The sequence below is a fragment of the Anomaloglossus baeobatrachus genome, chromosome 1 (assembly GCF_048569485.1).
Source record: "Anomaloglossus baeobatrachus isolate aAnoBae1 chromosome 1, aAnoBae1.hap1, whole genome shotgun sequence".
Classification (NCBI taxonomy): domain Eukaryota; kingdom Metazoa; phylum Chordata; class Amphibia; order Anura; family Aromobatidae; genus Anomaloglossus; species Anomaloglossus baeobatrachus.
The window spans coordinates 852,701,154-852,725,868 of NC_134353.1; the positions used below are offsets into that span (position 1 = coordinate 852,701,154).

Consider the following 24,715-nt stretch of genomic DNA (forward strand, 5'->3'; position numbering starts at 1 on the left):
CTCCAATCTTTGGTTGGTTTTACAACCGAATATGTTGTGTGGTATATGAAAATTTTTTAACTTGGATATTAAAAGTTACATTTTAATTGTGACCACAATTGTTTAGTACCTTTGCTTTGCTGGTTATCAATTTCTCCTTTTTACAACAAAATTTACAAAGCCACTTTCTTTAGGGACCACATCACATTTGAAGCGATTTTGAAAGGTCTACATGACACAAAACACCCAAAAGTGACACCTTTCCAAAAACTGCACCCCTCAGGCTACTCAAAACGACATTCAAGAAGGTTATTAACCCTTCAGGTGCTTCACAGTAACTAAAGCCATGTGGAAGGAAAAAACGAACATTTTACATTTTGCAACAAAAATGTTAATTTAGCCTCAAATATTGCATATTCACAAGGGTAGCAGGATTAAATGAACCCCCAAAATTTGTTGGGAAATTTCTTCTGAGCACACAGATACCTCATATGTGGCGAAAAATAACTGGGCGCACGGCAGGACTCAGAAGGGAAGGAGCGTAATTTGACTTTTTGAACAGAAAATTAGCTGGAATCGTTAGCCGCACCATGTTGCGTTTGGTGAGCACCTGAGGTGCCGAAACAGTGGAGCTCCCTCACATGTGACCCCATTTTGGAAACTAGACCCCTCATGGAATTTATCTAGATGTTTAATGAGCACTTTGAAACTCTGGGGGCTTCACAAAAGTTAATAGAGTTGAGCCGTGAAAATAAAAAAAAAAAAATTTCACTACAAAATTGTTACTTCAACCAGGTAGCTTTTTTTTCACAAGGGTATCAGGAAAAATTGCACCATAAAATGTATTGTGCAATTTCTCCTGAGTACACAGACACCTCATATGTGGTGGAAATCAAATGTTTGGGGGCACAGCAGGGCTACGCAAAATTGTCTGGGATAATTAGCGTATTCCATGTTGTGTTTGGAGACCCCCTGAGGTGCCAAAACAGTGGAGCTCCCCCACATGTGACCCCATTTTGGAAACTAGACCCCCCATGGCATAGAAAAAAAAAACAGGGCGCGAATGTTCTGCAAAAAAGGGGGGGGCAGCGGCATATAAAGGGAGCATCTTTGAATGTGAGACGGCGGCGGCTGGGATAGGGTGGGGGCGGATGGGAGAGGGCACAGTGGATGCAGGAGCGGCAGAGGATGGGGGGGAAGGGGGATGTGGGTGATGGGGGGGATGTGGGGGATGGGGGGGGGGTGGGGGATGGGGGGGTGGAGGGAAGGGGAGTGGGAGGTGAGATTGGGGATAGGTACCCTACAGGATGGATCTAGGCAGCAGGATCACAGGAGATGAAGGAGGCAGCAGATCGGGGAGGGTGAGAGGTGGGAGAGGGAGCGCAGCGCAGATCACGGAGGAGACAGGTGAGCAGAGCACAGATCACGGGGGTGACAGGTGAGAGAGCACAGATCACGGGGGTGACAGGTGAGAGAGCACAGATCACGGGGGTGACAGGTGACAGAGCATAGATCACGGGGGTGACAGGTGAGAGAGCATAGATCACGGGGGTGACAGGTGAGGGAGCACAGATCACGGGGGTGACAGGTGAGGGAGAGCGGACAGCAGATCACGGGGGTTACAGGTGAGGGAGCGCAGATCACGGGGGTGACAAGGGAGGGAGCACAGATCACGGGGGTGACAGGGGAGGGAGCGCACATCACGGGGGTGACAGGGGAGGGAGCGCACATCACGGGGGTGACAGGGGAGGGAGCGCACATCACGGGGGTGACAGGGGAGGGAGCGCACATCACGGGAGTGACAGGGGAGGGGTCGGGTAGCCGATCACGGGGGTGAGAGGTGGGGGGAAGCGGGCAGCACATCATGGAGGGGAGGGGGTGAGCAGCACATAACGGAGGGGGCGAGCAGCACATAACGGAGGGGAGGGGGCAGGCAGCCCATAATGGAGGAGAGGGAGCGCACAGCACATAACGGAGGAAAGGGGGCGGGGCTGGGCAGCACATAACGGAGGAGAGGGGGCGCGGAGCATATAACGGAGGAGAGGGGGCGGGGCCGGGCAGCACATAAGGGAGGAGAGGGGGCGGGCAGCCGATCGCGAGTGGAGGGGGCTGGCAGCACATCACGGAGGTGAGGGGCCGGGCAGCAGATCGGGGGGAGCGGTGGCACTGTGGCAGATGGAGGGCGGCGGCGGCAGATCGGGAGGCTTTTCGCCGGTTTCATACAGTGCAATGGTGGCGCGGCAACTTCCGGGTCCCATGCTCCGGTCACATAACAGCATGGGACCGGAGCTTGTCGCCCTGCTATTGCACTGTATACACTCACTGTGCTGGCGTGCTCAGGACCGGCAAGTGAAGCTGATGGGGGCGGTGACCGGCAACAGGTCCACTGTGATTGGAGAGATCTCTCCAATCAGAGCTACTGGAGCTGGGGGAGGGTGATCCAGTGAGGTCACCCAGCTCCAGCCAATGGCCAGTGCTATAGCTGCACTGGTCAGGGCTGGATTTCAATGTTTCAGTCACTTTAAATGGCTGGAACATTACAGTGGCTGTGATTGGTTTAGCAGCGTTCGTCAGCCAATCACAGCCTCCGTAGGTCCGAGGAGGAGGCACCACCCCTCCTGAGGTCAGGTACAGGTCCCCTCCTCCCTGAATCTGCGGTTTGTGTTAACCGAACGCAGTCACTGGAGGCTCCGGTGCCGCGATTACGTCATGACGGAAAGATCCGTCCTTGGTCGTTAAGGCCCAGGGCACCATGACGGATCTCTCCGTCCATGGTCGTGAAGGGGTTAATGCAAGAAAAAACCATTGAAGCTTATACATAAAACTTGAGACCCTCTAGCGGCTTCTGAATAAACTGCATATTATTGCAAGAATTATAGACTTGTGAAGTTAAATGACTACAGGGCCTTAACACATCTTTCTTTTAACCCCTTCACGACCGCGGGCAGTAAAATTACGTCCTATTTTAACGTGACTTAACGACCATGGACGTAATTTTACTGCCTAAAGTTCATTTGATTGCCGTGGCCATAGCAACGGCTTTCAAATGATGCCCCCTGCTGTTTCTTACAGCAGGGGACCTTTGCTTCACCCCAGGGGGGGTGGCATCGCCACCCCCCATCGACGATCGATGTGATTGGCTGTTCAAATCTGAACCGCCAACCACATCTTTCGCACTGATTTCGGTAAAAATAATGCCGGAAATAGTGCGATACTGTGAGATCCGGCTATGATGTGCTGTAGCAGGTTCAGCAGATCATAGGTGGATCTCAAACATGCCGCCCCCAGCCCCTGCAGCACTGATTGAAGCGATCGTGCTATGACGCGCAATCGCTCCAATCAGTGTGCAGTGGGGCGGTTTGATTTGCTGGTGGCCGCCCTCCCCAGGCCTGTGCTGGTCTGGGGACCCTCCCCCAACATGTCTGCAGCGTGCAGCACTGGCTGGTACTAGTGGTACCACGCCACCGCTGCTGCCGCCGCTGCTGTCACGTCACGGAGCAGGAGCGGTGAGTATTGTGCTCACCTTGCAGCCCCTGCGCGCTCTTGTGATTGCTCCTGCGCGCTCCCGTAATGGCCCCTGCCCGTGCCCCCCTGCGATCTGTCCCCCCGACATCCCGATCTGTCCCCCCGACATCCCGATCTGCCCCCCCGACATCCCGATCTGTCCCCCCCGACATCCCGATCTGCCCCCCCGACATCCCGATCTTCCCCCCCAACATTCCGATCTGCCCCCCGACATCCCGATCTGCCCCCCGACATCCCAATCTGCCGGGCTCCCCCGTGATCTCTATTCTGCAGCTCCTCCGGTATCTCCCTCCTCCGCTCTCCTTGCAGCCCTTGCGCGCTCTTGTGATTGCTCCTGCGCGCTCCCGTAATGGCCCCTGCCCGTGCCCTCCTGCGATCTGCCCCCCCGACATCCCGATCTGCCCCCCCGACATCCCGATCTGCCCCCCCGACATCCCGATCTGCCCCCCCGACATCCCGATCTGCCCCCCGCCATCCCGATCTACCGGCCTCCCCCGTGATCTCTATTCTGCAGCTCCTCCGGTATCTCCCTCCTCCTCTGCTCTCCCCCTCTGCTGTCCCTCCCCCCCTCTGCTGTCCACCCCCCTTTCTGCTGCCCCCCCCCCCTCTGCTGTCCCCCCGACGTCCTCTTACCTGTCATCACCGGCCGATCACATCTGCCTCCATCGCTGGGTCCTTCTTCCTGGGTCTTCTGCTGAGCTGTCCAACTTCCTACCTGCTGCTCCTGTAAAGCTGTTCCTCCTGCTAATCCTCTGGGTACTGTGAGTATAACTTTTTTTTTTCCTCTATCCCCTGTCCATTTTTACACCTCATGCGTCCGTGCGTCCCGCCGAGCGCTGATCAGGGATGCAGATAACGTATCTGCATCCATGGTCAGTTTTCGGCGGGACTTTTTTTTCCCCGTATCCCCGACGCTTTTTGCATCGCATCAGTCCGTGCGTCCCGCCGAGCGCTGATCAGGGATGCACATAACGGATCGGCATCCCTGCTCAATTTTTGGCGTGACAAAAAGCATCGGGGATACGGAAAAAAAAGTCACGCCAAAAATTGAGCAGGGATGCCGATCTGTTATGTGCATCCCTGATCAGCGCACGGCGGAATGCACGGACTGATGCGATACTTTTTTTTTCCGTATCCCCGACGCTTTTTGTATCGCATCAGTCCGTGCGTCCCGCTGAGCGCGGATGAGCATCCCTGCTCAATTTTTGGCGTGACTTTTTTTTTTTTTCCGTATCCCCAGCGCTTTTTGTATCTCATCTGACCGTGCCTCCTGCAGCGGCCGATCAGTGCACTGCGTCTGTGCGTTTGAAAAGTCAAATGGCGTTTCTTGTCTTCTGAGCCCCGCCATGCGCCCAAACAATTGATTTCCACCACATATGAGGTATCTGCGTACTCGGGAAAAATTGCACAATACGTTTTATGGTGCATTTTTTCCTGATACCGTTGTAAAAAGAAAAAAAAAAGCTACCTTGTTGCTGCAAAAATTTAAAAAAAAATAAATAATTTTCACGGTTCAACGTTATCAACTTTCAGTGGAGCCCCTGGGGGTACAAGGGGCTCACTAAACATCTAGATAAATTCCTTGAGGAGTCTAGTTCCAAAATGGGGTAATTTGTGGGGGAGCTCCACTGTTTAGACACCATAGGGGGGGTCTAAAAACGTGACATGGCGTCCGCTAATGATTCCAACCAATTTTGCTGTCAAATGGTGCCTTTCTCTTCTGAGCCACGCCATGCGCCCAACAATTACTTTCCACCACATGTGAGGTATCTGCGTACTCAGGAGAAATTGCACAATACGTTTTATGGTGCATTTTTTCCTGATACCCTTGTGAAAAAAAAGCTACCTGGTTCAAGTAACAGTTCTGTGGTAAAACAAAAGAAAATTGTATTCATGGCTCAACATTATCGACTTCTGTGGAGCCCCTTTGGGGCTCACCAAACATCTAGATAAACTCCTTGAGGGGTCTAGTTTCCAAAATGGGGTCACTTGTGGGGGAGCTCCACTGTTTAGGCACCTCAGGGGGTCTCCAAACGTGACATGGTATCCGCTAATGATTCAAACAAATTTTGCTGTCAAATGGTGCTCCTTCTCTTCTGAGCCGCGCCATGCGCCCAAACAATTACTTTCCACCACATATGAGGTATTGTCGTACTCAGGAAAAAATGCACTATAAATTTCATGGTGTATTTTTTCCTGATACCCTTGTGGAAAAAAAAGCTACTTAGTTGAAGCAACAGTTTTGTGGTAAAAAAAAAAAAATTCTTTTCACAGCTCAACTTTATAAACTTTTGTGAAGCCCCCAGGTGTTCAAAGTGCTCACCAAACATCTAGAAAAATTATTTGAGGGCTCTAGTTTCCAAAATGGGGTCACTTGTGGGGGAGCTCCATTGTTTAGGCACCTCAGGGGGTCTTCAAACCTGACATGGCGTCCGCTAATGAGTGCAGCTAATTTTGCGTTCAAAAATTCAAATGGCGCTCCTTCCCTTTCGAGCTCTGCCGTGTGCCCAAACATTTGATTTCCACCACACATGAGGTATCTGCGTACTCAGGAGAAAATGGACAATACATTTTATGTTGCATTTTTTCTCGATACCCTTGTGAAAAAAAAAGCTACCTAGTTGAAGCAACAGTTTTGTGGTAAAAAAAATGTTTTTCTTTTCACGGCTCAACGTTATAAACTTCTGTGAAGCCCCCAGGTGTTCAAAGTGCTCACCAAACATCTAGAAAAATTATTTGAGGGCTCTAGTTTCCAAAATGGGGTCACTTGTGGGGGAGCTCCATTGTTTAGGCCCCTCAGGGGGTCTTCAAACCCGACATGGCGTCCGCTAATGAGTGCAGCTAATTTTGCGCTCAAAAATTCAAATGGCGCTCCTTGCCTTTCGACCTCTGTCGTGCACCCAAACAATTGATTTTTACCCCATATGGGGTATCAGCGTACTCAGGAGAAAATACACAATAAATTATAGGGTGCACTTTCTCTTTTCTCCCTTGTAAAAATGAAAATTTTATGGCTAAAGTAACATTTTTGTGTTAAAAAGTAAAATTTTCATTTTTTCCTTCCACATTGCTTTGGCTCCTGTGAAGCACCTAAAGGGTTAATAAACTTCTTGGATGTGGTTTTGAGCAGTGTGAGGGGTGCAGTTTTTAGAATGGGGTCACTTTTGGGTATTTTCTGTCTCCTCGGCCTCTCAAAGTCACTTCAAATGTGATGTGGTCCCTAAAAAAATTATTTTGTATATTTTGTTGGAAAAATTAGAAATTGCTGATGAACTTTGACCCCTTCTAACTTCCTAATGAAAAAAAAACTTCTTTCGAAAATTGCGCTGATGTAAAGTAGACAAGTGGGAAATGTTATTTCGTAACTATTTTGTGTGACATATCTCTCAGATTTATGGGCATAAATTTTCAAAGTTTGAAAATTGCGAAATTTTCAAAATTTTCGCACAATTTCCTAAATTTTCACAAATAAACGCAAAAAGTTTCGGCCTAAATTTACAACTGACATGAAGTACAATATGTCACAAAAAAACAATCTCAGAATCGCCAGGATCCGTTGAAGCGTTCCAGAGTTATAACCTGTCAAAGTGACACTGGTCAGAATTGCAAAAAATGGCCCGGTCATTAGGGTGTTTTAGTGGCCGGGGGTGAAGGGGTTAAATAGTTAACCTTAAAGGTATCAAACCAGAAATTGACAAATAACGACAGAGGACAGACACACTAGACCACTAGACATAAAGAAAGGGGGGACAAAAGCTGAGTAAAATCTAATTATTAAATTGGGCCCAAAAATAATCCCAGGGAACCCAGGTACATTCAAAATGATCAACTGTAGCATTCAGCAATGCCATCAAATATTCCATTCTGCGAATGTCAGAAATTCTGGTTAGTAAGCTCCGATAGGCCGGGAGATTGGACTTTTTCCAATAGAGCGCAATCATGTATCTAGTTGCTGTTAGAAGGTGTAGTAACAGTTTAGTTGAATTCTTCCCTAACCCTTTAGGAATAACATTAAGCAGGTAGATTGCCAGCAGGGCTGTGGAGTCGGTAAGCCAAACCTTCAACTCCGACTCCGACTCCTCAATTTCTCTTGCACCGACTCCGACTCCTATATATATTGCTTATAGTTAGGTGAAACATTTATTGTAGTACATGAACATGTGTATGTGAACATCAGACATTTAATAATTTTTATGATACAATAATCAAGATATTTGGATAGAACATAAAATATATTTATTGGAATACAACTTTAGAACCCAAACTGTAATAAATTGTAAATATGTAATACACTATGTAATATACAGCAGATTACATATATATCGTGTGTGTGTGTGTGTGTGTATATATATATTATTGTATTACATATTTACAATTTATTAGTTTTTTGGGTTCTAAAGTTGTATTCCAATAAATATATTTTATGTTCTATCCAAATATCTTTATTATTGTATCATAAAAATAATTAAATGTCTGATGTTCACATTGTACTACAATAAATGTTTCACTTAAATATATACATTATACTAAATATTATTTAGTAAAATATTCAGCACATTCTGCATTGCACTACTGTCCCCAATGAATTATATATTTTAGGAGTCGGAGTCGGTGCATTTTATACCGACTCCGACTCCACCAAAATGAGCTCCGACTCCGACTCCACGACTCAGACTCCACAGCCCTGATTGCCAGATCAAACCCCACCTCCACAAAAAGAACCTCTTGTATCGGCCTTTTCTAAATGTTTGCATCTTAACTATGCCCTTTCTTGGTCGCCAGAAGTACTGGTGTCTGTCTTTGTATATATTTCTTATGTTTTCTACTTGTAAACAATAAAAGATTTTTATATTTTAGCTACAAAAATTCCTTTTTATCTTGCTTTTTCATGTTATTGCAGTAAAACACCCTTACAAACCATACAGTGCTGGCCAAAAGTATTGGCACCCCTGCAATTCTGTCAGATAATACTCAGTTTCTTCTTGAAAATGTTTGCAATCACAAATTCTTTGGTATTATTATCTTCATTTAATTTGCCTTCAATGAAAAAAAAAGAAAAAAATTGTCATAAGGCCAAATTGGATATAATTCCACACCAAACATAAAAAAGGAGGTGGACAAAAGTATTGGCACTGTTTGAAAAATCATGTGATGCTTCTCTAATTTGTGTAATTAACAGCATCTGTAACTTACCTGTGGCACCTAACAGGTGTTGGCAATAACTAAATCACACTTGCAGCCAGTTGACATGGATTAAAGTTGACTCAACCTCTGTCCTGTGTCCTTGTGTGTACCACATTGAGCATGGAGAAAAGAAAGAAGACCAAAGAACTGTCTGAGGACTTGAGAATCCAAATTGTGAGGAAGCATGAGCAATCTCAAGGCTACAAGTCCATCTGCAAAGACCTGAAAGTTCCTGTGTCTACTGTGCGCAGTGTCATCAAGATGTTTAAAGCCCATGGCACTGTGGCTAACCTCCCTAGATGTGGAAGGAAAAGAAAAATTGACGAGAGATTTCAATGCAAGATTGTGCGAATGGTGGATAAAGAACCTCGACTAACATCCAAACACGTTCAAGCTGCCCTGCAGTCCTAGGGTACAACAGTGTCAACCCATACTATCCATCGGCATCTGAATGAAAAGGGACTGTATGGTAGGATACCCAGGAAGACCCCACTTCTTACCCCGAGACATAAAAAAGCCAGGCTGGAGTTTGCCAAAACTTACCTGAGAAAGCCTAAAACGTTTTGGAAGAATGTTCTCTGGTCAGATAAGACAAAAGTAGAGCTTTTTGGGAAAAGCCATCAACATAGAGTTTACAGGAAAAAAAAGAGGCATTCAAAGAAAAGAACACAGTCAAACATGGCGGAGGGTCACTCATGTTTTGGGGTTGCTTTGCTGCCTCTGGCACTGGACTGCTTGACCGTGTGCATGGCATTATGAAGTCTGAATACTAACAACAAATTTTGCAGCATAATGTAGATCCCAGTGTGAGAAAGCTGGGTCTTCCTCAGAGGTCATAGGTCTTCCAGCAGGACAATGACCCAAAACACACTTCAAAAAGCAGTAGAAAATGGTTTAATAGAAAGCACTGGAGACTACTAAAGTGGCCAGCAATGAGTCCAGACCTCAAAATGGCAGTTTGGAGAAGGCACCCTTCAAATCTCAGGGACCTGGAGCAGTTTGCCAAAGAAGAATGGTCTAAAATTCCTGCAGAGTATTGTAAGAAACTTATTGATGGTTACCGGAAGCGGTTGTTCGCAGTTATTTTAGCTAAAGGTTGTGCAACCAAGTATTAGGCTAAGGGTGCCAATACTTTTGTCTGGCCCAATTTTGGAGTTTTGTGTGAAATGATCAATGATTTGATTTTTGTTTCATTCTCTTTTTTCATTGCAAGCAAAATAAATGAAGACAATAATACCAAAGAATTTGTGATTGCAATCATTTTCAAGAAGAAACTGAGTATTTGACAGAATTGCAGGGGTGCCAATACTTTTGGCCAGCACTGTATATGTAGTGATATATCAAAAGAGAGGAAAGAATCTCATGCATCTTGTATTCCTAATATGATTACAATTTAGCATCTGTATTGTGGACACAAAGTCGAGATTCCTAGAAATTGTTCTGAAAGAACTCACCGTCATAGAAATCTTTGTGGAATTAAACATTCACAATCCTTCCTTTCCAAGAGTGAAAAGCTACAAATGGAGTTTTCTGACATAACAGGTTTATTCCCCTTTCGAATTAAGAACATATGAATATTCTGTCAAATTTGGAAATTTGGAGTGCATGTTTATAGGTGTGTATGAGGAACAGCTTTTGGCATTCATCCGACAGCTATTGGATCTATGCAGTAAGGTTTTCTTGACTCACTGCATTCAGAGATCCTCAAGTTTTGGGTTTTTTTTGCTTGTTGAGTTGAATTCCTAATAGCGCCATTTTGGGTAGCACATAATAATAATTTTAATTCTATCACCTGTTGAGTTCTTGCTTCCGCTATGCAATAATTCGGTAGATTCGGTGCTTTCGAGCAATTTTTCACTGTCAGAGACTCTGCATGTTCTGCAAGAAACATGAATTAAAATAATATGAGTCAAGATTTTTAGATAGCGGATATGAGGAAAGACCTAATTGTGCACAAGATTAACTCTGAAGAAATCGAAGACCAAACTCTGAAAAACCCAAAACCAAACTCTGAAGAAACCCAGACCAAACTCTGAAGAAACCCAGACTAAACTCTAAAAATCCCCAGACCAAACTCTGAAGAAACCCAGACTAAACTCTAAAAATCCCCAGACCAAACTCTGAAGAAACCCAGACTAAACTCTAAAAATCCCCAGACCAAACTCTGAAAAACCCCAGACCAAACTCTGAAAAACCCCAGACCAAACTCTGAAAAACCCCAGACCAAACTCTGAAGAAACCCCAGACCAAACTCTGAAAAACCCCAGACCAAACTCTGAAGAAACCCCAGACCAAACTCTGAAGAAACCCCAGACCAAACTCTGAAGAAACCCAAAACCAAACTCTCAAGAAACCCAGACCAAACTCTCAAGAAACCCAGACAAAAATCATTGATGAAACTTGGTTGTGTTTTCTCGAAAGTGAAAAAAACTGAAGTCTGAATGTAGCCTTACTCAAGTTCTAATATAATTTTGAAACTTTAGCCAATCAAGATACTATAAATTTAGTTAGTTTTGGTACCATACATAAAAATGTAACCTCAAAATATAAAGCTCATTCTCATAGTTCAACTAATTTACTATCATATACCCAAATCACAGCTGCCAGAACTCTAATTAAATCTTCTACGTCCTGTTACTTGTGTTGGATATTACATACTCTTTTGGATGCGCTCCTTTCCCTGATTAACTGATGGATGCCCCATCTGATCTGACTCTTTGATTGGCACCCCCTCTGCTATTTTATTGATTAAACCTTCGGACTCTGACATCCTCTGACTGCATACAGATTGGATTCTGCCCTAGTCTCTGGTTCTGTAATACCTGTCAGGCTCGATTATCTCTAAACTCACTTTACTGATTAGCAGGTAATATCCAGATACAATACAAGGGATCCATGCGGGAAAGGTCAGATCTCTCTGTAAAAGTAAAGGGTGAAAACCAGGGAGCTCCTGGTACCTGCTAAGCGAAATGGTTTGTGCCAAGTCTGACTAGGGAAACCAACTTTTAGTTGACAGATTTGTAACATGTACCTTTCGAAAAAATCTCTTCTTGACGTATCCCATCTGGTATTTACACTCAAGTGATCTTGTGCTTCTTTGTTTTTTGGAGATTTGCTTAGCTCCTTGTGTTGTTGGTCCATCTCAAAATTGGTATTATTTTGGCTCATTAGCAATACACAATCTTTAACAGTTAGTTCAAGGACCTGGAAAACAAAATATTAAGGTTTTAATTTTCTAACATATTTGAAGCATTCTGTAAGAGTACACCCCACGACTGTATGTAGGCATACAAAATCTGCACTATGCATCTGTAAAGGGGTCCATGTGCCACCCTTTATACTCTATATGTAGAAAACTGTTTTCCTTTAGAAGTCTGGGAAAAGCATTGCAGCTACAGCATTCAATGAAACATGCTATAATTTATCTCTGCCAGATTTGTACAGAAAATCCTAAATATATGCCACCTGTAGTAGTGCAGCTAACAAAAAAGGGAATTTTGTTTACTTACCGTAAATTCCTTTTCTTCTAGCTCCTATTGGGAGACCCAGACAATTGGGTGTATAGCTTCTGCCTCTGGAGGCCACACAAAGTATTACACTTTTAAAAAAGTGTAACCCCTCCCCTCTGCCTATACACCCTCCCGTGGACCACGGGCTCCTCAGTTATTTTGGTGCAAAAGCAGGAAGGAGAAAACTTATAAATTGGTCTAGGGTAAATTCAATCTGAAGGATGTTCGGAGAACTGAACCATGAACCAAAAGAACAAATCAACATCAACAACATGTGTACACAAAAGAACAACCAGCCCGAAGGGCACAGGGGTGGGTGCTGGATCTCCCAATAGGAGCTAGAAGAAAAGGAATTTATGGTAAGTAAACAAAATTCCCTTTTTCTTTGTCGCTCCATTGGGAGACCCAGACAATTGGGACGTCCAAGAGCAGTCCCTGGGTGGGTAAAACAATACCTCAATAGAAAGAGCCGAAAACGGCCCCCTCTTACAGGTGGGCAACCGCCGCCTGGAGGACTCGCCTACCTAGACTGGCGTCTTCCGAAGCATAAGTATGCACTTGATAGTGCTTCGTGAAAGTGTGCAGACTAGACCACGTAGCTGCCTGACACACCTGCTGAGCCGTCGCCCGGTGCCGCAATGCCCAGGACGCACCTACGGCTCTGGTAGAATGGGCTTTCAACCCTGAAGGGAGCGGAAGCCCAGAAGTACGATAGGCCTCGAGAATCGGTTCCTTGATCCACCGAGCCAAGGTTGACTTGGGCCCTTGCGCAGGCCAGCGACAAGGACAAAGAGCGCGTCTGAACGGCGCAGGGGCGCCGTGCGAGACACGTAAAGCCGGAGTGCTCTCACTAGATCCAAAGAGTGCAAATCCTTTTCACACTGGTGAATTGGATTAGGGCAAAAGGAAGGCAAGGAGATATCCTGATTTAGATGAAAAGGGGATACCACCTTAGGGAGAAATTCCGGGACAGGACGCAGAACCACCTTATCCTGGTGAAAAACCAGGAAGGGAGCTTTGCATGACAGCGCTGCAAGCTCAGACACTCTCCGAAGTGATGTGACTGCCACCAGGAAGGCCACCTTCTGAGAAAGACGGGAGAGAGAGACATCCCGCAGAGCCGTCAGGACCCTGTTAAGATCCCAAGGTTCCAACGGACGTTTGTAAGGTGGAACCATGTGGCAAACCCCCTGCAGGAACGTGCGGACCTGCGGAAGCCTGGCTAGACGCTTTTGAAAAAACACGGAGAGCGCCGATACTTGGCCCTTGAGAGAGCCGAGGGACAAACCCTTGTCCATTCAAGATTGTAGGAATGAAAGGAATGTGGGTAAGGCAAACGGCCATGGAGGAAAACCGTTATCAGAGCACCAGGATAAAAAGATTTGCCAAGACCTGTAATAGATCTTGGCGGACGTTGGCTTCCTGGCTTGTCTCATGGTGGCAATGACATCCTGAGATAACCCTGAAGACGCTAGGAGCCAGGACTCAATGGCCACACAGTCAGGTTGAGGGCCACAGAATTCAGATGGAAAAACGGGCCTTGTGACAGCAAGTCTGGGCGGTCTGGAAGTGCCCACGGTTGACCCACCGTGAGATGCCACAGATCCGGATACCACGACCGCCTCGGCCAGTCTGGAGCGACGAGAATGGCGCGAAGGCATTCGGACCGGATCTTGCGTAGTACCCTGGGCAGCATCGCCAGAGGGGGAAACACGTATGGCAGTTGAAACTGCGACCAATCCTGGACCAAAGCGTCCGCTGCCAGAGCTCTGTGATCCTGAGACCGTGCCATGAAGGCCGGGACCTTGTTGTTGTGTCGTGACGCCATGAGGTCGACGTCCGGCGTTCCCCAGCGGCGACATATCTCTCGAAACACGTCTGGGTGAAGAGACCATTCCCCCGCATCCATGCCCTGACGACTGAGAAAATCTGCTTCCCAGTTTTCTACGCCCGGGATGTGAACTGCAGAGATGGTGGAGCCTGTGACTTCCACCCACTGCAGAATTCGCCGGACTTCCTGGAAGGCTTGACGACTGCGAGTGCCGCCTTGGTGGTTGATGTAGGCGACGGCAGTGGCGTTGTCCGACTGGATTCGGATCTGCCTGCCCTCCAGCCACCGATGGAAAGCCAATAGGGCTAGATATACTGCCCTTATCTCCAGGATATTGATCTGAAGGGACGATTCTATTGGATTCCAGGTTCCCTGAGCCCTGTGGTGGAGAAAAACCGCTCCCCAACCTGACAGGCTCGCGTCCGTGGTGACCACGGCCCAGGTTGGAGGTAGGAAGGATTTTCCCCGAGACAGAGATGTGGGTAGGAGCCACCACTGAAGTGATGTTTTGGTTGCAAGGGAAAGAGAGACGTTCTTGTCGAGGGAAGCCGAACTCTTGTCCCATTTGCGAAGAATGTCTCATTGGAGTGGCCGTAGATGGAATTGCGCGAACGGCACTGCTTCCATAGCTGCAACCATCTTCCCCAGGAAGTGCATGATGCGCCGTAAGGGGTGTGACTGACTCCGAAGAAGTGATTGCACCCCCGCTTGCAGAGAAAGCTGTTTGTCCCGCGGTAGCTTGACTACCGCTGGCTGGGTATGAAACTCCATCCCGAGGTAAGTCAGTGATTGGGTCGGCGTCAACTTGGATTTCGGGAAATTGATGATCCAGCCGAACTGCTGGAGAGTCTCCAGAGTGACGGAAAGACTTCGTTGACACGCCACCCGAGAAGGGGCCGTGACTAGGAGATCGTCCAAGTAGGGGATCACCGAGTGGCCCTGAGAGTGCAGGACCGCCACGACGGATGCCATGACTTTGGTGAAAACCCGTGGGGCTGTCGCCAGGCCGAAGGGCAATGCGAAGAACTGGAGGTGTTCGTCCCCGATGGCGAAAGGCAGGAAACGCCGGGGCGAAAGACGCACTCGTGGCCTCATAAATAGACTTCACCAAGAGCTCTATCTGTCTGTCAGTGGCATCCTTCAGGGATGAGCCATCTGCAACAGACACAACGGACCTAGCAACCAATCTAGAGACTGGAGGATCCACCTTGGGAGAGTGTGCCCAGCCCTTAACGACTTCAGGTGGAAAGGGATAACGCGTGTCAGTGAGCCGTTTAGCAAAGCGCTTGTCCGGGACCGCTCTGGGCTTCTGGACAGCGTCCCTGAAGTTAGAGTGATCAAAAAACGTATTGCGCGTACGTTTGGGGAATCGAAATTGGTGTTTCTCCTGCTGAGAAGCCGACTCCTCTGCAGGAGGAGGCAGGGGTGAGAGATCCAACACCTGGTTGATGGACGAGATAAGATCATTTACTAAGGCGTCCCCCTCAGGGGTATCAAGGTTAAGGGCGAAGTCAGGGTCAGAGCCCTGAGCTCCCACGTCCGCCTCGTCGTCCTAAGAGTCCTCAAGCTGGGATCCAGAGCAGCGTGAGGAGGCCGGGGAAGAGTCCCAGCGAGGCCGCTTAGCCGGTCTGGGGCTGCGGTCCGGGCAGGAGTCCTCCGCCTGGGGCCTAGGGGCTATCCTGGGAGCGCGCTGCGGCGCGGACCGAGAAGGGCCTGGAGGAGACAAACTAACAGGGGCCGGGGCCTGTGAAGGGCCCGGTCTGGACTGCAATGCCTCAAGGAGCTTAGATGACCATTTGTCCATAGACTGTGCAATGGATTGAGAAAGTGACTGAGAGAGTTTCTCAGCGAAAGAGGCCAACGACAGTGACTCTGTCCCTGCAGCCTGTTCAGGGGGAGCAGGGGGATCTACATGAGCCGAGGGGCCCACAAGTGCCCTAGGCTCCGACTGAGCAAGCGTGGCAGGAGTCGAGCATTGATCAAAGTGAGGGTAGGTGGATCCCGCAGGCAACATAGCCCCACAAGAGGTACAGGCCGCGAAAAAAATCTGTGCCTTAGTAGCTTTGCTCCTTGTGGACGACATGCTGTTGTCTCTTAGGAGAGTGACCACTGAGGGTATATAGGAAAAGGGTATACAGCCTTTCCGAACAGATATATATATCTATTATATATATATATCCCGGCACCCTAGGGGGACCAGCACCGGGTGACCGGTGTGGCTTACCAACCGCTTCAATTGTCTGGGTCTCCCAATGGAGCGACAAAGAAAGACATGTTTTATTCAAATGGTGTCATAATCAGGATTTATGGTACAAACAGTTTCTTGTCTAGTCTATGAAAACCTAGAAAAGGGTCAGGTTGCTGGGGAGGGAATAGAAGGTTCTCCTCCATACTTTGGGACAGTTCAGGGTTTGGGCAGTACTACAAGGCTCATTGTTGATTTAGGGTACATTCCCATAATAAGCTTTTGATGAGTTTTTCACACTGCGTATTTTCGCTGCATTAAGAAAGCAGTAGCATCTTACAGTTCCAGCAAAGTGGATGGGATTTATAGAAAACTAAAGAATGCTGTGTTTCTTTTTAATGTTAACATAAGCTGACCGACGGTGTGTGTTTCAAATCTGCAACATGTCAATTTTTCTTGTGAGCTTTACGAACAGATTTTCCCCATAGACATTAAATGCAGAAAATTTGCAGGTAAAAAATATGAGATTTTAAGGTGTTTCTGTACAGCAGAAACGCATCAAAAACACATGTAACCCGCACCTAAGTTTATCAATACAGTTTTATCAAAGCCAAATACCAGGAAGTATCAAAAACAAAGCAACTTTATTTAAAACATGACACACCAAAAAGAGACAAAAAACGCAGGGTCAAAAATGTGATAAAAATGTATGTAAAAAAACGTAATTAAAATCCACAAGTAAGGCCACGTGCACACAGTTAGTGTTTGTTGAGTTTTTTACCTTTTAAAGGAAAACTAATATAAACACGGGCACCACTTCTCAATTCGTTATCCACTCCTGGTTTTGAAGTAAAAAAAACTCACCAAATGCTCAATGTGTGCATGTGGCCTAACCTAATATAAATAATAGGTGTAGAAATTCTACAACACAAAAAACTCACCAAAAGCTCATCATGAGAACATTGTCTTATTCATACCAGATTCCCAGGCTTTTGGGAGTCTAGATTAATTTGAATGCACCCATGCGTTTTTTGTGGTGCTAGATAGCTTTATAGCTAAAGGAGATATGATACCGTGCCTTTGCGAAAGTATTTATCCCCCTTGCTTTTTACCTATTTTGTTACATTATAACCTGCTTTTAAATATTTTTGAAATCTGATTTGTGTGTGAGCCCATATCTTCCACTGAATCACCACTGGAGAGGCGTACTTCAGTTATACATATTGGGCACCAATCCATACACCAGCACAACTTAAACCTTCACATAATTAACTAATGGGCCACATATTAGACTAATGCTGGCATATACCCATTGCATCAGGCACATTCATTGTATGCTCAACACGATATATTACAAATAGTCCCTATACCAGCCAGTCTCTCAGATGACAGTGGCTTGTTTAATGGTTTTCATCTACTTGTTACAATATGCAGTTCTAGGCCTAGTGACATTAATTAAACGACTCCTCATTTCCGGTCTGGACTTATTACTTCACATGGGAATATTTCCCAATACAAGGAATACTCAGGTCATAATCTGATAGACATCAGAGCCTTGATTAAACTCTTTGTAAGGCATATACTGGAGACACTAGTGCATACCTCCTCTGAGGACTTCACATTATCACGTAATAATTTAGAACATAAGTCCGTGATAAAGACCCTAAAAGGGTCGAAACTTTGGACTTTTTTTGTTCTACATATACCTTATAATCTTGAATAAATTGCGACATTTGATCAACTTTCTTTAATTAATTTGGTGTGCCGATGCTATCTTCTACTACTGTAAGCAACACGTAAGACATACCTGTGGACCTGTAGCTTCTATTACATTTTGTTCCTCATTTGTACTGCCCTGGGTGGCTAAAAAAGAACTGTATAAGTTAGATATATTTTGTGACATCAGATGGAAAGAACCAATTAATATATAATTACTCCACTGGTTTGCTTACATATTTCCTTAATTAATTATAATATTTGATTATAGCCATATAGAGCAAATGTGTAGAATTAGGACGGCAAAAAACAACATGATTGCATTTTATGCGACTTGAAAAAATGACTAACTAAAGGTACAGATGTAGGAAAGTTTACGTTGACCTACTGCATCATGTGCCATTGAAAATGTGAAATTAAAGTTTGCTACATCTGTATATGAAGTCAAGTAAAAAACGAATCATCAGGGTCACAGACGAAGCTTGAAAGTTTTTAGACAAGCCAATGTCAAGGACATGGACGCACAAACTTGGGACAAGCAAAAGTTCACAAAGCAAATTGAAGGAAAGCTGGAGCATGAAACTTGTCTTTGCTATTATATGGAGCAGAGGTAAGTGTAGGGTCACTCCAAGGTGGCATTATTAGTATTCTCTGTGTGTAATAAATGTGAGTGCCAATTGCTATTCAGTTTCTGATCATGAGTTATTCCATTACACATTAGAAGCATGTTTTTTTTCTTATAATTAGGAATATTTATAATTTTCTTAACATAGTTAGAAGTATTGATACAGCAAATTTTAATTTGACCTTCTGCGTTTCTCTATTGCACCTGTAAAGAGATGCTTCTGCACGCCAGGAGGCGCAACTACTCAGACAACCATGTCCGGCAGGTATTGTGCACGTGGTCTATTAATTAAGAGTAGATGATATTTTCTGGGTAGCAGTGTGCCCCACTGATGTCACATTGGATGAAGACAGTGCACCATCCCTTTACTATAAACCTTTATTTTCATGCAAATCAAAGGCTGTGTATGACACTTTGGTTACATAGGATGTCTCATAAAGACGACTCTTTATTAATGTGAAGTCAGATTTCTCAACTGAACCTAAAGGCCCCGTTACACGCAGCGACATCACTAACAAGATATCGCTGCGTGTAAAGCGGCCTAAAGACTGACATCTCTATGTTGGTGATCAGCTGTAATTGCTTTGATCTGCCTCTGGTCAGAAAATGTCTCAGTAGCATCCAAGTGACCAGCTATCCATGTAAGAAACCCATCCTCAGAGGGAATCTCTCTGTTCAGGCGCAAAGAGGACGGCATTGAACCACTCCTTTTATGATGTCTATACATCCAAATAATATATATGGACAAAGATAGTCTTCATGAGACAAGCTGCTGAAGTTGAAAAGATTAAAATTTGTTTTGTTTTTTTTTTTTAAATGATAATTTTCTGTTGATGACATATCTTTGCGTTTTCTTACCTGCTTTATTACAAGTAGCAATTTTGGAAACCTCCATAGTTGGCTTTACTTTTTCAAGAAGGGACGGACAGGTCTGTGAACATGAAGCTTCATTCCAGCTGACATTTTGACCTTTAATACATGTTGAATTCTCACTATTAGTGATATAGAGATAAATATGTTAATAAAGTCATCATTTATGTGTAAAAATGCTATTAACTTGTAGATATGGAGTTAATCTGCAGCTTTTGAATCCTGCCCAACACCTTCACATTAGACCCCACTGCCGGGAAGAAATTTAACTTTAACCGTCCTGGCAGCGTTCGGCTCTCAGTCATGGGGACGGCACCGGCTCAGGTTCAATCATCCCTCTGTGTATGGAGATCGGCGGCTGTAACCGTTCCCCACGCTGACTGACTGGCTGTCAGTGTGGGGGGAGGTTGCCGCCGTTGCATTCCATACACAGAGCGGTGACTGAACCAGCGCCGGTGGTTGATTGAATACACAGGAAGACCAGAAAGACCAGAGTAAATGATGCGCACTGAGCGATCTATATTAGATCGCCTAGTGAGAATAGGTGGCCACAGATCCCGGCAGTGTGACTCCTGTTTACACAGGATGATGCACCACTGAGAATGATGATTTTTTTATGTTGCATAAAAGATCATCTCATCTGATGAATGAGCATTCTCGAGCAGCCTGTTTACATAGCAAGTTAACCCCATTACGACCGCGTTACGTTTTAAAACGGCACCAAAAAAGGGTACTTATTCCTTTCTGCCGTTTTAAAACGGCGGGCAGAAAAAAGTGTATAGCGCCCCCCAGCGTCAGAAAATCTCCGGGGTTTCAGCTACCGGGGGTAGCTGAGACCCTGGAGATCATGATTCGGGCCGTTTTTTCCGGTCCCCAGTCACGTGATGACCGGTATACACCGTATACCGATCATCAAGTTATAGTAAATGACCGCGCCGGTAAAAAATGATTTATCTCCCATCTGGCATGATCAAACATGTCAGATGGGAGATAAATCTCTTTCTCGGTTCCCTCCGGTCACCCGGTGTCCCCAAAGTGCCCCCCCCACGACCCCCAACCCCCTCCCGAAAATCCAAGATGGCCGCGCACACCGGCGAGCACAGCAGCGCACCGGCCGCATTCACACTTTTCTTATGGTTTCTGTCGTATGTGCCATAACACATGCGACAGAAACCTGCTCCCCAGGCCCTGCAAAGTCACCCCCTATCCCCACCCCAATGTTCCCCGGTGTCCTACTGTATTGCAAATATAAAAATGGCTATTTTTGAGTTTATACATTATGTTATACTATAACATATTGATTAACCAGACAGACAAAGTGTACATGGTTACAAAATCTTGTATATACTTAAGGATTTCTGTGTGTTTGTCTTGAATATACAGACAATATACCATTGTAACAGAAACCTTATGATTTTCTTACGTCAAATATCTGATGGTTTTGTGTGTTTGCTATCCATTGAAATAGAAACTCTGATTTACTTTAGTTCAACAATCTGATGTTTTATGTGTTTGCTATATACACAGACAGACAATATATCCATTTACCTAGCTCAAATACCTGATGTGTATTCTTGGGAGATTTGAATGTCTGTGGGTTTATTACCCCATTGTCTGATGTGTGGTGTATCTCTGATTCATCTATGCCCAATGACTGGCCATCAAAGGGCATGGATCAATAAGACTACAACACATTAACTTTAAGGCTTGTAATATTGTTCAAGCCTCTATAAGATCAGCTGAAGTATAGCACAGACAGAAGCTCGTGTTTACTGCACCGTGAGACGTCCGGGCAGTGATGTCCAGGAGTCCTCTGTCTATGTCATGCTTCTCTGACTGTAGCTCCAGACAGATGATGTCCAACACTCCTTGGTGATTGTAAGTATTTAACTGTACTTAACCTTTGTATGTTGATTATACAAAAGTGTACGCAATATCATACTTTTCCTTTAAGTTTGTATTTCATATTAACCTTTATAATAAAATTACTTAATTGCCTTCTTTAAAGCCGTATCTGAACCTTAGTGCTAAAAATATTAGCAAAACATTTGGCGCTGTGAACAGGATTTACGCAGAAGGCTCTGATGTTATTTTTGTTAGTGTGATATTGCGTAAAATATGCCTCTTTTTAAGAAAAAAGTGGTTGTGAGTGAATGCATTGAGATTCCAGGTTAGGAACAGACTCCCTATGATATTTTGACAACCAAGTGGTCGCATAGTGTTGGTTTGACTGAACCATGGGACAAATGTTTGAAAAATGCTGAACCTGTAGATGTGGTTGAATGCTTGCAGAAAGTGAAAGTGGAAAAAGGTAAAGAATTGGGTGCTGTTGGTAGGCGTGGATGGATCCTGTTGTCTGCATATAGAAAACAGCATGAGCAAAAGATACGTATGGTAACAAAAGTTGAGGAATTGGAGAGACAGTTGTGTGAGGTCCAGACTGCATTGGTCACAGCACAGTGCCAGAATAAGTTGAAGTGGACCAATGTGATGGATATCAGCATGATGCAGACAAGTCTGCTGTATGTATAGAGCAGTACAAATACATAAAGAAGAGAGGGAAGGAGAATAGAAAGGAAGTAGCTTTGGCCATAGCCAGAGCAGGGTCAGAGGGGAACTCAGATGAGTGGAATGGTGATGTACAGAACTCATCTGATTCTGAAAATGTCACCGACCCAGAACAGGAGGATGAACATGTCAGTGGGGAGAAGGAAATTGATCCTCATCTTAACCCAATAAGAGTTCATCCTATATACCATAGACAAGTTTTAGAAACAGCTACAGGTAAACATAACAGGAATATGGTAGAGGATTGCAGTCAGCTTCTTGATCGTTTTTCACAAAGGTCAAATGAATCTTTGATAACTTGGATAGTCAGATTATGGGAGATGGGGGCTCATGGAGTACAGCTGGATGCTGTGGATGGCCCAAAGTTTGTTCAACTCAGCCATGAGCCTGTAGTGAAGGACGCATTTTGTTCCTTGATGGTTCAGCGACCACATGTGGTGTGTAGTATGTTGGATGTTGTGGCTATGGCATTGAAGCATAAATACCCATCTGAGGCGGACTGGCCGCCCATTGAAAAACCATGGTTTACATTGAAAGATTGCGCATGGAGATTGAAGGAGGAGGCTATGAAAAATGCTATTTCAACAAGTACATATGACGATTACATGCAAGTTATTGTAAGTGTATCTATTAGAAATTGTATCATTAGAAATGCCCCTCCAGCTTATAAACATGTCATGATGGCATTAATGGTAAATCAGACTGGGAAACCCATCTCCAATACATTGGAGGCGATCCGACAGTTAGGGGGTCTGGGAGAATGGGGTCCCAAACAGAGAGGTCAGCTTAATTTTGAAGAACAGTGTAACAACGTCAAAAGTAGTAAAAATCGTAGATCCCGTGTTACCAGGAGAGATATGTTTATGGCCCTGATAAAGGATGGTGTTCCCTGGGATAAAATAGACGGGATTAGTACTGACGAGATGTGGAAATTGTATCAAAAGAGAAAATTGTATCAAAGGAGAGGACTCAATAAAAAGTCAGGAGTTTCACATAATAAAAAGGTTGCAGCAAAAGATTCTGAATCTCCACAGCGCAGGCAAAGCAGGACACGGGGAGAAAGAGGGCCCACTTTCTCATCGTCACCAGCAAAGCCTACAGCACCGGGGGTGTTGGATCTTTATGCTGAAGTCAAATGTTTGGTGCAGGAAATCAAAGCCCAGCAGAACAGGTTATCATCATCTTCCATCAAGATGTCTCCATCTGAAATGGAAGCTAGATGGGGGGAAATTGATAAGAGTAATAATGAGACCACAGAGGAGATTGAAAAAGATAAGGGTAATATTGAGACCACAGAGGAGATTGAAAAAGATAAGGGTAATATTGAGACCACAGAGGAGATTGAAAAAGATAAGGGTAATATTGAGACCACAGAGGAGATTGCCACCAATACAGAATGTACAGAGATATATAAAGAGATGAGTATTACAAAAACCATTCCTGCTCATAAACAATACAGAGCCATCGAAATGTTCACAAAGGAGAGACTGGAAACCAGGAGAATCCCTGTGTTCAGTCTATTGGAAGGGCAATTATTTTTGCTATTGTTTGGTTGGTCTCATATTTACATTCCCATGCTGCTAATTAATACAGCAAAATATACCAATATGGTTGGGTAAATAGTGAGCTTTTTTGGCTGCCAAGTTAGATGTGACTCTTTTAACATATGGATAATGGACTGGATAAAATTGTGTTTCGTGTATTATTTGAGCTTGTATTCTAATCATGTTTGTGCTTTCTTTTTAGACTGGAGACCAGAGTTTTACAAGTTATTAGAGCAATCAGGCTAAAACAATGAAACAAGTAATCATCCCATTGTGATGAATGGGTATTGTATTTACCTAATGGTTGTTGTTTGTTTTATGTGTATGTTCAATCAGGACCACAATAGGTTTGTAAATGCCATCTCAGTATGATGGTCTCATAGTCCAAAGGTCAGATTTGGCCTTCAACTGATTTCAGTTAATAAGAGAAGGGATAGATCAGGATTATTAACTAAGGGTACCTTCACACTTAGCGATGCAGCAGCGATCCGACCAGCGATCTGACCTGGTCAGGATCGCTGCTGCATCGCTACATGGTCGCTGGTGAGCTGTCAAACAGGCAGATCTCACCAGCGACCAGTGAACAGCCCCCAGCCAGCAGCGACGTGCAAGCGACGCTGCGCTTGCACGGAGCCGCCGTCTGGAAGCTGCGGAGACTGGTAACTAAGGTAAACATCGGGTATGGTTACCCGATGTTTACATTAGTTACCAGTGTGAGCAGGGAGCAGGGAGCCGCGCACACTGAGCGCTGGCTCCTTGCTCTCCTAGCTGCTGTACACATCGGGTTAATTAACCCGATGTGTACAGCAGCTACATGTGCAGAGAGCCGGAGCCGGCAGCACAGGCAGCGTGAGAGCTGCAGAGGCTGGTAACTAAGGTAAATATCGGGTAACCACCTTGGTTACCCGATGTTTATCTTGGATACAGCTTACCTCAGCTGTCAGACGCCGGCTCCTGCTCCCTGCTCGCTTCATTTGTCGCTCTCTTGCTGTCACACACAGCGATCTGTGTGTCACAGCAGGAGAGCGGCTTTGAAGAAAACGAACCAGGGCTGTGTGTAACGAGCAGCGATCTCGCAGCAGGGGCCAGATCGCTGCTCAGTGTCACACACAGCGAGATCGCTAATGAGGTCACTGCTGCGTCACAAAAAGCGTGACTCAGCAGCGATCTCGGCAGTGA

At 45.3% G+C, this 24,715-nt stretch overlaps 1 protein-coding gene across 3 annotated transcripts in view; it reads right to left on the reverse strand.

The window, feature by feature from the left end:
* Positions 1-24,715, reverse strand: part of ANKRD31 (ankyrin repeat domain 31) — a 408,642-nt gene that overhangs the window by 191,934 nt on the left and 191,993 nt on the right. For all 3 annotated transcript variants that reach the window (XM_075342271.1, XM_075342267.1, XM_075342277.1), the window contains 4 exons: positions 19,413-19,546; positions 18,021-18,076; positions 11,720-11,892; positions 10,481-10,566 (listed from right to left, as the gene is read on the reverse strand). In XM_075342271.1, the coding sequence (XP_075198386.1) occupies positions 10,481-10,566; positions 11,720-11,892; positions 18,021-18,076; positions 19,413-19,546 (449 nt within the window). The remainder of the gene's footprint in view (positions 1-10,480; positions 10,567-11,719; positions 11,893-18,020; positions 18,077-19,412; positions 19,547-24,715) is intronic.